Source organism: Rhinolophus hipposideros, assembly GCF_964194185.1.
Source record: "Rhinolophus hipposideros genome assembly, chromosome: 14".
NCBI lineage: Eukaryota > Metazoa > Chordata > Mammalia > Chiroptera > Rhinolophidae > Rhinolophus > Rhinolophus hipposideros.
Window position 1 is genome coordinate 54,128,131 of NC_138060.1, and position 13,491 is coordinate 54,141,621.

Genomic DNA, 13,491 nt, shown 5'->3' on the forward strand with positions numbered 1-13,491 from the left:
CAGGGTCTTTTTTCCTATTTGCTGGCTTTGAACCCTTTCACATTTAAAACAAAATAAAACAAAAAACATTTCTTGCTATAAAAGCATTCATTATAGACAATTTAGAAAATAAAGAAAAGTAAAAAAACAAATCCCCCAGAGACCCAAGGATAACTACTGTTAACATTGTAAGGTATGTCCTTCCAGTTTTTAATATATAATTGTTAGCCAACTTGACTAAAGCATTTGAGGCTTATTTTATAGGAAACCACAAATTTCAAGCCACTGACCAGAAGGTGGGGACATCACATGCAAAAACAAAGCCAAGATCACGTTGTCATGATTGGGGCACTCAGGCCCCCACTTCCCTCTTAACCTCTATCCTCTCTCCTCTCAACCTTGACCTTGAGAACTAGATAATTAAAATGTCTGAGTCTAGGTTTCCCATTGAAGCAGGCTGCTCCCTCAGCCTCCCAGCTCATGCTGGTTACAGATGAGGGAAGAGGGGACATCAGGGGGCACGTACCTCCCCTGCTTGCCTTTTACTATGAACCGTGTTCCCCTAAAATTCATATGTTGAATCCTAACCCCCACTATGATGGTATTTAGAGATGGGCCTTTGGGAGGTTTGGAAGAGGTCATGAGGTGGGGCCCTCATGATGGAATTAGTGTCCTTATAAGGAGAGACCAGAGCTTACTGTCTCTCTCTCTCTTTCTCTCTCTGCCATGTGAGGACGCAGTGAGAAGGCAGCCATCCAGAAGCCAGGAGGAAAGCTCTCACCAGAACCCAACCCTGCCGGCACCCTGATTTTGGACTTCCAACCTCCAGATCTGTGAGAAAATGAATTTCTGTTAAGCCACCTAATCCGCACTGTTTTGGTATGATGGTCCAAAGCTGGGCATCTTTCATACCCAGGTTGCCCTGGGGACATCACAGCCAGTATCCACAGGTTTGGCCTGGACCCACTGCCACCAAAAGGATACTGCTGCAGCTTTTGCCGCTGGTCCATGGAGCCTGAGTGCTGAATGACCTTGCGCAGACCCTGCACCCAGTGCTGGGCGTCAGTGGACGACGGGGCGATGAGGTCTAGTGTGTTGCGCTGGTCCTTAAAGACAATGGAGAAGCAGCGGTCCTCGGGCACATCACGGGCATACTTCTCCAGGCCCTCTGTGCGGTGTCCCATCCGTACTTCCTGAATGTCCTCGATGGAGACTGTAAGAAGGGGGTGGGGGTAGGCAGAGAGAGGCATGAGGCCAACTCCAGCCCCTGGCATGGCTGAGGCCACAGTGGAAGGGGGCACAATTAGAGACATAGCCAGGGCATCTGGAGCTCAGGCCTCGATCCAGAGAGAAAGGATGGGGTCAGGAGGACAGACAAGGCGAACAAAAAGGAGGAAGGAAGACAAACGCTGGGGTGGGGAAGGAATGTGAGACACAGTTGTAGTGGGCAGAGTGGAAACACAGGGAATGACAGAGAGGGACTGCCTTTAGGGCAGGAAGGGTGCCTGGGACCCCAAGCCCCCTATTTCTGTGCTGTCGGGAGTAGGGTCCTGGGGAGAGGATTGGGGCAGGGTAAGGCTCTTAAACAGATGGGGAGAGACCATTCTGGAGCATGGGGCCTGGGACAGAGAAGAGGCCACACACCCTTTTGATCAAACTTGACTTTGGACCCGTCCTCCCCTCACACAGCCATGAAAGCCTCCAGGCCCCACTCCTGACCATTCAGGAGACTGGAGCCACCCTCAGTCTGCCCTGGCCTTGGGAGCTGAGGGCTGAGGGCCAAAGACAGAGAGACAAGTGCTTGTGTCCGTAGGTAGAAAGGGCCTTGCCCCGTGTGTGTCTGTATGTGTTTTGAACTCAGGGAGTCCCTTGGCAAGGAGGGGGCAGGAAGAAGGCTCTGCCCTCTAGGGTTCTAAGAGGCAGACTGGAGGGTACTCCTTGGGGGTCTGAGAGATTACAGCATTCTGCCCTGGGGAGCCAGGAGGGCCCTGCTGTCACAGCTCGGCCTTCTAAGCTTCAGGAAGCAGCAAGGCCCTGTCTACCCTCTCTTACCCCCAATGTATCCTCCGTGGCCTGGCTGGGAGCACTGGCTAGGCCCATGCTGGGCCTCCCAGCATCAGGGTCCAGGCTCTGTGTCTGCCCCACCCCCATCCTGAGCCATCTATATCCATCTGCCCTGGTTCCTAGACCAGCTCTGGCTGAAAGCCCACCTGTCCCTTCTGGTGCCTACTGGTACCGAGCGCCCCGGGGCCTCCTAGCCACCTGCAGGCCCCACGTGTGTGCCATGTATCCAGCCCAGGCAGCAGGCTCTGAGGAGTAAGACACGTGAGCCCTGGACCATCTAGGATGCAGGGGATATCCTTGCTTAATCCCTCTGCCCACAGCCTCCTGTGCCCCACTAGGCCCCATACCAGCTGCAGCTGACCCAGGCTAGGAGTGAAAACAGGAAGTCTGAGCAAGCCATGGAGCTCCCGGGCCAACACCCCCACCCTGCCTTCACTGCTGATAATGCTTTGTCTGCCTCTGGAAGCCAGAGTTGAGGGGGTGCTAACAGTGCATCAGGGAAGCATCAGGGAAGACTTAGGGATCAGGAAGCAGAGACAAGAGAATTGGGGGTGGGGGCGCTGCTCCACTCCTCCCTCACCTAGCCTCAGTTTCCCTGAGGGGAGAGTACAGTTGACAACAATTGTCTCACTTGCCCAGAGAAGGGAAGCAGCCAACAGGCAAGTTCAGCCTAAGGCCTGTCTCGGAGGCTTTGAATGGAAGAGAGCCTCTTCCGGCTACGGTCCCTATCTGACTACATCTGATTCTCAACCCCAGGCCTGACATCCCTGAAGCCATTCCTGTCAGGGTGCAAGCCCCTTACTCATCTGCCTTCCTCATTCTCGCCTCTATACCTTTGCTCACACTGGGTCTCCTGCCTGGGATGATCTTCCTGCCCTCGTGTCACAGCTGTACCAGTGTGAGGGTCTCATTTCCCCAGTGCAGGTGTAGAAAGGCCTAAGTCTCTACTACTCTGCTGCCCCCACACCCAGCCTAACAGATGCTAGGTACCCTGGGAACCACGCATACGTACCAGCTGGCCAGTGGGCTCCCAGAACCCCCAGGGCTCAGAGTGTATAAGATAACCCGTTCCCACCATGGCACCGCCTGCCAGCGTCTTAACAGGAAACCTCATATCAGGACGGAGGCATGTGAAGGAGCCCGGCTAGTTCCCCAGAGGAAAGGTCAGGGTCACTCCTGCGCTATGTGGCAGACGTGCACTGAGGGTGGTTTTCTGAAAGCGCCTCAGGCCCCATCCTCTCTGACCCTGGCCAGCCCTGCTCAGAAACCTTCCATGGTCCACAGTCCCCAAGGCCCAGCCCCACTCTTCCCATCTGATCTTGCTCCTGTCCTGCCTCACCTCTGGCCCCTCCATAGGCCACAGGCCAGCTGGCCATCTCAGGTTTCTGCCCAGACCCTTCCTGTGGCTTGTCATCTGTGTCTGGTCTCATTCCCTACAGACCTACCAGTGGGCTGACCCTGCCTGCCCTTCAACAGCCAAGGGCAGGGGAATGAGTGAGGGATTTCCAGGGGTCTAGGCGATGTAAAACCCAGTGGCAGTGATCTCTCTGCACTGTCCAATACAGCAGCCACTAGCCACATGTGATGATTTAAATATGAATTTGTTAAAATTCAATAAAATTAAGAGTTCAGTTCCTCAGTCACCCTAGTACATTTCAAGTGTTCAGTGGCCACAGGTGACTAGTGGCAACTGTATTGGACAGAACAGACATAGAACATTTCCATCAACACAGAAAGGTCTCCTGGATAGCACTGGTTTGAAATTTTCCCACCAGGTAAAGGTGCAGAGTTAGACCTCTCCTTTTACAGAATTGTTAGGGCATTCTTGTGTTAAGGACAGCAGTCCTTAACACAGAGCTTTCTCCCTAAGGCCTTGTAGGGAAGACTCTCCATTTGCAGGCCTGAGCCTTGGTTGGGTTCCTCGACCCTTTCTGAAGCTTCTAGAAAGCCCTCAGACCCACACCCTCGCGGGAGCTACCAAGCTGAGGCTTCTTTCATGTCCTAGCTCTGCTCTGCCTCAGCCTCCCTGTGATGGCCCCAGTCCCAGGGGAGAGCCCCTTCCGGCGGCCCCACCTCACCTCCTGGCCACTCATCCTGGGAAGGGCCTTACCTGCCCCCAGACTTGGAGCAGGCTTTTGCCCTACCACACGTGGAGTTCTAGTCTGCCCAACTTTGCTCCTCCCCACAGTTGCCAGGGCAGATACCTGTGAGGTCATACAACACGGTCCAGTTCCCTCCCTCCTTCTGAGCCTGCCTTCCCATCTGTGGCCATGACTATGTACCCCTAACCCCCAAAAGGCTTTAGCATCTCCATCTGTGGTCCTCGGTCCAGGACTGCCCTCTCTGGCCCAAACTAGAGCTCAGTGTTTTAAATGACTCCTCTCCCTAACTCTGACCCACTTTAGGTTCCCCATATCTGGTCCCCATTGCATGATTGACCTATGCCCCACCAGGCCAGGCCTCGGTTTCCCTATCTGTGGTCCTGGTCCATGATGGACCTCCACCCCCAACCAGCATCAGTTTCCCCATCTAAGCACGGACTGCACACTCTGCCCAGGGCCCCGTGGCACTCACACAGCTGGGACTCCGGGCTCCGCATGACCTTGCGGGATTCCTGCCAGATGGTCTTGCAGTCTTCCTGCAACTTGTAGAAGCGCTCTCTCCGCCATGAGTTGGACTTCACCTTCAGGAGCTGGCTGCCCTTCAGCAGTGCCTGTAGATCCTCGTCATTTTGGAGGCCTAGGGGGCAGAGCTGGTAAGATGCCACCTCCTCCATTGTCCCTGCTGCCCTAGGCCCCATGCTAGCCACGCCCACTTCCGGACCCTCTCGGAGCCCACTTTTCACCAGTCTCATCCTTGGTTCTCTGCCTCTACCATGAAGTCATCTCTGATTGCCAGCTGAGGCTATGTGAACATTAGGACACCTACCCACTCAAGGCCACAGGGTGACCTGCCACCCACAGCTGAATGGACCAAGGGAGGACAGCTAATCTAAGAACACCTGGTCCCAGGGGGATCAGACCCCTAGAAAGTGGCCTGGCTCTAAAAGACAAGGTGGGCCCTTCCTGTTCACACCTAGGGGTCAGAGTAACTTGAAGGCAGCTGAGACCAAAATATCAGGCAAAGCAGGAAAGACAAGGGGCAGACCCAGAAGGAAATGGAGTCCAAAGCACCACAGAACCCAACCACCCAACTCCCGTGGCTATGGAATCACCAGTGCCCAGGTCCAGGTCCCCCTCCTAAGTCATTGTGACCTGGGCAAGTGAATTCATGTTGTGGGGCCTCTGCTTTCCTGTCTTTAGACTGAGGATAAAAACAGGATCTCCCTCAAAGGGAAGGTCTAAGGTTAAATGAGATGATGCACGTATCTGGGGAGGTCCCGAGGGGACAGCAGCTGTAGATCTTGGTGTCAGAACTGTGATTACTGTGTGGCCGTTGTGCCCACCCCTGCCACCCTCACCACTGTTGTCCACACCCCTGACTTGGACTTGATCCTTTCCCCCAGGACACACATGAGCCCCCTGCGGCCTCTGTTGGGCCTGCTGGGATGCCCCTGTCCCTCCATGCCCACCCCAGCTGAGTTTCCTGGGTCCAAGACCCCTCAGGGTATAGCAGCAGTAAGTCAGAGTGCAGCCTTTCAAATGCTGGGGCAGGGCCTAGTCCAGGGCCACACGGCAAGGACCAGAACCCGGGCTGCTTGGTACCCTCCAGCCAAGCTCTCTTGCTGTGTCTCTCAGAGACACAGGCTGGCTCCCAAAGATATGATGCCCTTTGTCCTTCCAGGCCCAAGCAAGAGGAACCAAAGGGGCATCAGGCCTGGCTCCCCAGGAGCCCTCACCCCCAAGCAAAGCCTGTACCACCTGTGATTAAGGAGAGAACCCCCAACCTTAATGACCCATCATGGTAATACAGGTGCACCTATATCTGCATCTGTATGTATCGCCCTATTTCTGTGTCTATATCTGTACCTATATCTGTCTCTATCATCCAAGCCACATGTAGTCCAGCAGCCCAGCAGCCAGCTCTGTTCAGAGCCAATTGGCCATTATCTCACCTCACATCTACCCCCAAAACTAAAACTGTGTGGTCTCAGCAGTCTTTATTCTTCGGCTCCCCCCGAGCAGTGGCATCAGAGACCATGTGGGTCCAGTCTGAGGGGCCTGTGCCTAGGCCTATAGGCTTTTCTGAGCCCAGATCCTCAGCCCTTTATAGCCTCTCCCACTTTATCCTTGCCCCCCCCACTCCCTAGCCAGCCCCCCACACCCATGGGACCTACAGAACCTCCTGTACCACTTCCCTAAGCCTCAGCCACCCACATCCTCTTTTTCACTCCCCAGTCTCCTGCCTCCAGTGGGTACAGAGCCCAGTGCTAACACCCACTCCACTGTTGCGTTAGGCAACTCCTCTTCCCTCTGTTCCTCCATCAGTATTGAGAGAGAAGTGGTGGAGGAGACATCTCTGGGCCTCCTCAGAGGTGACACTCCGGTGTGACCACCTTTGTCCCAAGTCTTTCCACCACTTCCAGGAGACCCCTCTGCCTCGGTGTGAGCAGTTCCCCCTTCAGCCCCAGGGGAAGCCCGGAGGGCTCCTGCAAGATGTCCTACACCATTGGCTATCTATAGGGCCAGAGACCAGAGGAAAGGGGAGGGAGTCCAATGCTGCCAGAGGAGCATCTCAACCTCTGTTGGAGATTCTGTGGTCCTTTCTCTTGCTGAGGTGCAATTGGGAGGGACATCTTACCCTCGGCCTGGCCTGCATGCCACCCCCTAAGCTGGGCACACATTAGGGTAAGCCATTGCTGACAGCCCAGATATAAATGGGGGAGGGGGTGGGAAAGTAGGTGAGCCCCACCCTCCAGTACTGGAAAACACCGTGTGGAGATGACGTGTTTATCCTGTCCTGGAGCCAGGCTGTGGCTCTGTCTGCAGTCAGGCAGAGATAAGCCCCCTAACTGCCGACATAACTTCCGGAACACGGACCTCCGTCCCAAGGTGGGCCTTGATAACCACTGCCCTGTGGGCCACTGGGAAACCTGGTCAGGCACCTCCATCTCTGAGCCTCATTTGAGGTCCTTTTGTTTCTGAGATCTCTGGGCTGCCCGTTCCCACTACCCAGAAAGTCCTTTTGTTTCTGAGATCTCTGGGCTGCCCGTTCCCACTACCCAGAAAGTCTGTGGGCGCCCCTCTCCCAGCCCCACTCACTTAGCTGTAGTACCTTTTCCTGTGGAAGGGCGGTGGTGAGAGGACTCTGAGCTCAGAGGCCCCTGGGGTGACCTTGCAGCCTCACCAACCTGCCCAGGCCAGCTGCACACAGTGAGGTGGCCATGGGGAGGAGGGCAGACAGTGCTGCAGGTGCTAATAAGAAGCTGACGGGAGTACCAGGAGTCCTGCCCAGGTATCTAGGGTGATGCATGATGGAGACAAACTAGGCCTGGGACCCACAGCAACACACCACACCATCACCTCATCACACAACCTCGAAGAGACAATGAGTCACACACAGTGATACACATTGTTACATGGAGTCACACACAGCCACACAACATACAATGCCAGAACTTCATCATCATCATCATCGCATCCACCATAATAATAATCGTTAATATTTGAATAAGATACTGTTCTTAGCACATGTATTTAATCCCCCTACAAGCCTCTGAGGAAGGCACTATCATTATTCCCATTTTATAGATGAGGAACTTGAGGCTCAAGGAAGTTACATGGCTGAGTCAGGACTCAGAAGCCTGTCCACAGGGTCAGTGCTCAGAAACGGTACGTTATGCAGCCAGCACTCAGAAGTACACTGCCACAAAGAGTAACATCCGAAAATCCACATAACATACACACCCTAACACAGACTCCCTCTGAGTTACCCCAGGTCACATCTGTCACCCACAGTGCACAACATCACACAGGACCACACACTGTCTCACAGACCATCTCATTGAATTACAGTCACAGCAGTTACACACTGGGCCACATATCCCTTGGTAGCTCGTAAATCTGTAAACAAGAGGGGTTAAGTGTGACAAGGGGCAGGGAGTCTTGGAGGGGCTGAGGTAGATCAGGAGAAGGGGTAACCCCCACAGTACTCACACCACGGGCCACCCCTGCAAACACAGTCCCACAGTAGGTCGCACACTCACAGGAATACTAAACAGGTCCAATTAAAAGGTCGAGGGCAGGACTCAGAGCTCAGGAACTTATATTGTTTCCTGCCCAAGCTGCCATCCCAGTCTCCGCAGATCTCAGTGCTCCCTGCATCCCTTACCCAGCCTCTGCCCATTGAGTGCCGCCACCTTGAGGCTCTGCTCCTGCAGGTAGAGCTCTCTGGAGCGGCTCCGGCTCCGACCCCCCAGGAACGGCATGATGCTCCGCAGACCCCCTGCCGCCCGCGGAGCCTGGCTCGGGACGAGGCGGCAGTCTCCAGAAGCCTGCCTAGGCGGGGAATGCAGGCGGAGACCCAGCCTGGAGGGGCGGAGCCAGAATCCGGTTGGAAGGCCCAGGAGGCGGGGCCCCGGTCCTAGAGGCGGGGCAAGAGGGAAATCTGGACTGGAAGGGGCGGAGCCAGACCCAGAGGGGCGGAACAAGTACCCCCGGAGGTGGGGCGTGAGCGGAATCCAGGCGGGGAGAGGAGGAACCAGAGCGGGACAAATCCGTAATTCAGGAAGCAGATCAGTGGCGAAAGCCGGAGCCCAGAAAGGGGATTGAGGGCAGCGACAGAGCCCAAGAGGTGGGGAAGGGAAGGAGCCGAGTCAGGGAGACGACGTGGAGTCAGAGCCAGACCCAGGAAGCCGACCTGGGGAGTAGCCAAGGCCCAGGGCGCGAACCCGGGGAGGGTCCCGCACTGGAAAGTTGGTGTTTGGCAGAGAAGGGGCGGAACCTCGAATTTGGAGGCGCTGTGGGGGCGGAGTCCGACCAGGGCGCGGAGCCTGAGCGGCGCTTCTAAACAGCTGGGGGCCTGGAGGAGGACTCAGGGGCTGGCGAGACAGCGCTGAGCAGGGGCTGCCTGGGCTGCAGAGTCCCGCGGTGAACGGGATGGAGCCCGTGCCAGACAACCGAGGCCGCCAAATATTTTACTAAAATAAGGAATTTATTGTGACTCAGGGGGCTGTTGCCTCACTTGTGAATCTCAGGCAGACCTGTTTGCTTCTCTCTGTTTCCCCACCTGAGTGGGGTAATCTCCAAGGTTCCGAATGCGAATGGAATTCTTGGAAAAAATGCGGATCTTGAATCCATTAACGCAGGCTCGCTTTGATAAATAGAGAGGACGACTGCAACTTTATACAAAACTGTGCCGCCAGTGTACTCGGGAACAGTGGGACCTTTCATGTAAGTTACAACTTCCCGTTCATTCACCCAGCAATTATTTATTGAGCCCCTACTGTGCGCCAAGGTCAGGGCACCACCCACTCCAGACCTGATTCATTCCTGTCTTTTACTCCCTGACTCTGAATGTTTCTTCCATTTGCCTCACTTCAGCTCCATTCACCAGCATTGACAGTGAGTCACTGGCAAAGCCAATTATTAAAACAGATAAAACACTGAAGTGCATGCAGAGTGACGTGCCTAAAGTCACACCAGAGAATAAATCCTGAGAATGTGAGTTAGTGTAGATGAGCTGATACATGGGCATAGACAAGTTATTCTTTTGGAAAGCGGGAGAAGAGCCAAGTGTAAGGGGACCTCTGTTTTAGAGAAAAACCATGCAAAGGTTCACTGAAGGACCAAGCATACAATCACATCTCAATATAATTTGCTTCCTTTGAATTCTTAGGTATTTTATACGTTTAAAAACAATCCTGAGAAGAGGTCCACTGGCTTCACCAAAACTGCGAGAGGGGCCTATGGCACAAAAGTTATTGATCAGTGTTGTCTGTGTAGTGTGGGCCTGGAACCCCAGGAACAGAGCTTTGACACATAATTGAGGTGGGGAGGGGGCTGGCCACCACAACTTGCTATGATAGTTCTGGAACCGTTACCTCTTGGGGGTACTGGCTCTTTTTAGCCAGCCTAGAGGTCCTATGACATTAGTGCTTTATTCTCACTTCTTCTGTGAAATGGGTATTGAGATCCTATGGATGAGAAAACAGGCCCAGAGAGGCAAAGAGATTTGCCCAGGGTCACAATGCAAGTAGAAGCAAAGCTAGGACTGAACCCAGGTCTCCTGAGGCCAAGATGAAGCCAGGCCCCAACCTGCCTTCCACTTTTACAAATGCCAGTTCTTATAGTGGGGCAGGAGGGATTAGGTGTAGGAAAAATTAGTGGACGGTAGCTGTGTTCAGTGAGGACAGGGCCCTGGGAGGTCATATCCTTCAGGCACATCTAGGGACCTGCTCCAGGAATCAGTGCAGCCCTGGCCAGAATGAAGAAAGCAGAGGAAGTGAGTTAGGACGAGAAGGCTGGGAGCCTGGAACGTCAGTCTGAGGGCTTCAAAGCCTTGGGAAGGAGCCTCTTGATTCTTGAGCCCGGTTCTGGTCACATTTTTTCCTGGCTAGGGACTCCCTCATCTCCCAAAGAACCAGACAGCCACTCACAGGGCATGCTCACTTAGGGGGTGGGGCCTCCTTGCAGGAACATAGCACCTGCCGGTACCAGGCACTATTCTAATTGCCTTATAGGTATTATTAGCTCCTTCAATCCTCATGGGAGCCCTACAAGGTAGAGCTCGTATCCCCCACTGATAGATGAGGAAGCTGAGGCACAATGAAATCAAGAAATTTGTCTGAAATGAAAAAGCCAAGTCTTGACCTTGATCGAGCAGTTTACCCAGAATCCATGTCTCTATACTATACTGCCGCTGCATGCATCTGGGGGTGAGGACAGAAGGGATATTTCATATCTAGGGGGGCCCCATAGCCCCCCAGGCCAATGGAGGGGGCCTTTCTGCAGCAACCCGCAGCTGCCTAAGCCAGATAGTGTGATCCTGCAGCACATGTCCAGTGCTTTGAGACCCGAAATAGGAAAGGAGTGCAGACTCTCCGGTGAGAGTGTTGACAACCTAGGACAGCACAGGGTACAGCGACCGTTCCCTCCCACCACCAGTTCTCCTTGACAGGTCCTTGCTTCCCCTTCTGGCTTGCAGAAGGGGCAAAGGTCAGCCAAGGGAGGTAATTTGGGTTACTGAACTAAAAGTAGCAGGGCCTTTAGGGAAACAGCTTGGGGTTGTAGTGTTCATGCCAGCCCCACAGGAAAAGCTGGACAGAATCAGGCATTCAGAAGGCAGGTCTCAAACAGGATGGGCCAGGGCGGCCAAGCCCATGTCACAGGACTGGGAGGCATTGGCTGAGCCTCCATGCAGCTTCCTCTCCAGGGAAGATAGCAGGGCTGCCAGAGGGGAGAGGCTGGACAAAGGCACAGATGCCTGAGGATGGAACCCATTCCAACATGAACTGAGGGCTGCAGCCGTGCCAGAGGCAACCAGAGGGCTTTTAGGTCTGAGTGTGAGGCAGGCATGGAAGAGGTGGCAGTGTGCAGGGTAGACAACACTAGCTAAGTGACGGTAAGAGAGAAAGCAGGTCTCCACTGTGGCCCTCTGAGCTGCTCAGTCTCCCTTCCTGCCAGGCTGGCAGGAGCATTAAGGACACCTCTGGCCTAAGGAGAGAAGAGGGAACATTGGAAAGAGCAGGGAATCCCTCGATCCTGGCTACTGCTATGAGGTAACAGCTCTAGGCACTGAGCAAGGTCTGTCTGGGCCATGGGGGCCAGGTCTGGGCCAACTGGGAAACATAGGACAGACTGGGGACTGGCTGATAAGAACATCTCTGGGTCCCTCTAAATTCTAGGGGTCTCTAGTGAACAGCTGGAGGGCTTTGCCTGTCTCTTACCCAACTATTATCTCCATGCATGCTTTAGGATAGATGGCAGGCAACCCCAAAGTACTAGAAAAAAGAGGGATATATGGTTAAGCAGTGATTGCTGTGAGAGGACCAGGGTTTGCTGAGCTGACAAATGATCGGGGGGGACAGGAGGGAAAGTCCCCCACCCACCCACCACCAAGAGTGGGTGAGTCCTCAGGCTGGAACAAAAAGATGCCAGGTTCAGGGTTGGGGGCCCGTCCAGCCAGAAGACCTCCAAGCCTTACAGCCTGAAGGCCACGGCTGCTCTATCTCCTGGAGGGACAGCGTTAGGGCAAGGAGCTGGCTCAGACTCCGTTCCCGAGTCAGATGAGACAGAGCTCGGCTGGAGAAAGGGTGGAGCCGCAGGCATTTCGAGCTGGAACTTGGCCTCGTCCGGCCAGGAGGGTGCGCAGATCGGGGGAATAGGGCTACTCCTCCCTGCCTGGGCAACTCTGACTATGATTTCTGCGCGGGGCAGTTTCCGCGGCACGGTCCGACCCCGGCCAACCTTGCACACCTCCTCGCCTTACCCCCAACGCCCACCCGCCACAGCCACGCGGCCGGACGCGGTCCAGGCACGCCAGAGTTTTGGGGAGCCTCTCCTGGAGGCCCGGACGGGGCGGGGAGAACTCGGTTATTCGTGGATGCTGGTTCCTTCCCTCCTTGGCTCCTCCGTGCGCGCTGGACCACGGAGCCCAGCTTTCCGTGACCAGGATAAGGGGGAGTCCCCGAAGCTGGGGTGACCAGGGGGTAGTCTTTAGGGAAGTCTTCAGACACGTATCCCTCCCTTCCCCCCGGTAGGATGGGGGGTGGGGGGGGACAAACCTGGAAACGCCCAGGGTCGCTCCCGGCAGTCCCACCCCGAGTCCTGGGCCGAGATTTCCCCACAGAGACAAAAGGGCCGAGGGGCGGGCCCGGGGCGGGGCGGAGGGCGGCTGAAGGAGCTGGGGGTCTTCCGCCCATCGCCGGGAACGGCTCTCTGCTTGGTCGGCCCACGCAGGCACTCCCTGCGCGCCAGCCGGGCACTCACCGTGCAGGGTCAGGAAGTCCCGGCCCAAGTCCATGCCCGACGCGCGGCGCGGCACGGCGGGAGCCGGGCGCCGCGGGACACACGTGCGCGGCGACAGTGCCGGCGGCAGCGGGTCCGAGCCGAGTGTGGTGGAGGCCCGAATGGACCAGGAGGAAAGAGGCCGGAGGTGGGCCTGGGACACTGCCCCGCCTCCCCGCCCGCCTGCGCCCCCGCCCCCCCGGATTCGTCACCTCGCGTCTCTCCCCGCCCCCTCCTGGGGATCGGGGTGGGAGGACAGAGTAGGGGCTGGGAAGTCTGCCTAACCCTGGCCCCTGAGGGGTAGGCGCGCCCTGGCCAGAAATAGCCGGATCCGTTGGCTGCTGCCACCCACAGGCCGCGGGCCCTGTCATTACCTCGGGCGGCCGGGCCCCACGCCCTGCCTGTGGGCGCCTCGCTGGGTTTGGGGTGATGCTCCAAAGAATCTGTTGTCATCCCGGGGAGGGGACAGCGTAACGTCCGACGCCCAGCTGGGCTGCTGCGAAAGGGAGCCTCCGTCCATTCGCAGCTCCCTACAGGTCTGCTTTCCTTTCTGCAAAATGGG

General features: G+C 55.8%; 1 protein-coding gene across 3 annotated transcripts in view; it reads right to left on the bottom strand.

Annotated features, from left to right (window-relative positions):
- Window positions 1–13,061, bottom strand: part of PLCD1 (phospholipase C delta 1) — an 18,053-nt gene extending 4,992 nt beyond the window's left edge. The window contains exons 1-3 of one of the 3 annotated variants that reach the window (XR_013994876.1): window positions 8,314–8,415; window positions 4,618–4,782; window positions 964–1,192 (exon numbers count right to left, since the gene is read on the bottom strand). Coding sequence is in view for 2 of the 3 variants with exons in the window: in XM_081072266.1 (XP_080928392.1) it covers window positions 964–1,192; window positions 4,618–4,782; window positions 8,314–8,410 (491 nt within the window). In the remaining variant the exon portion in view is untranslated. Of the gene's footprint in view, window positions 1–963; window positions 1,193–4,617; window positions 4,783–8,313; window positions 8,437–12,911 lie in introns of those variants that run through there. The other 2 variants (XM_081072265.1, XM_081072266.1) reach the window with 2 other exon arrangements.
- Window positions 13,062–13,491: the final 430 nt, after the last annotated feature.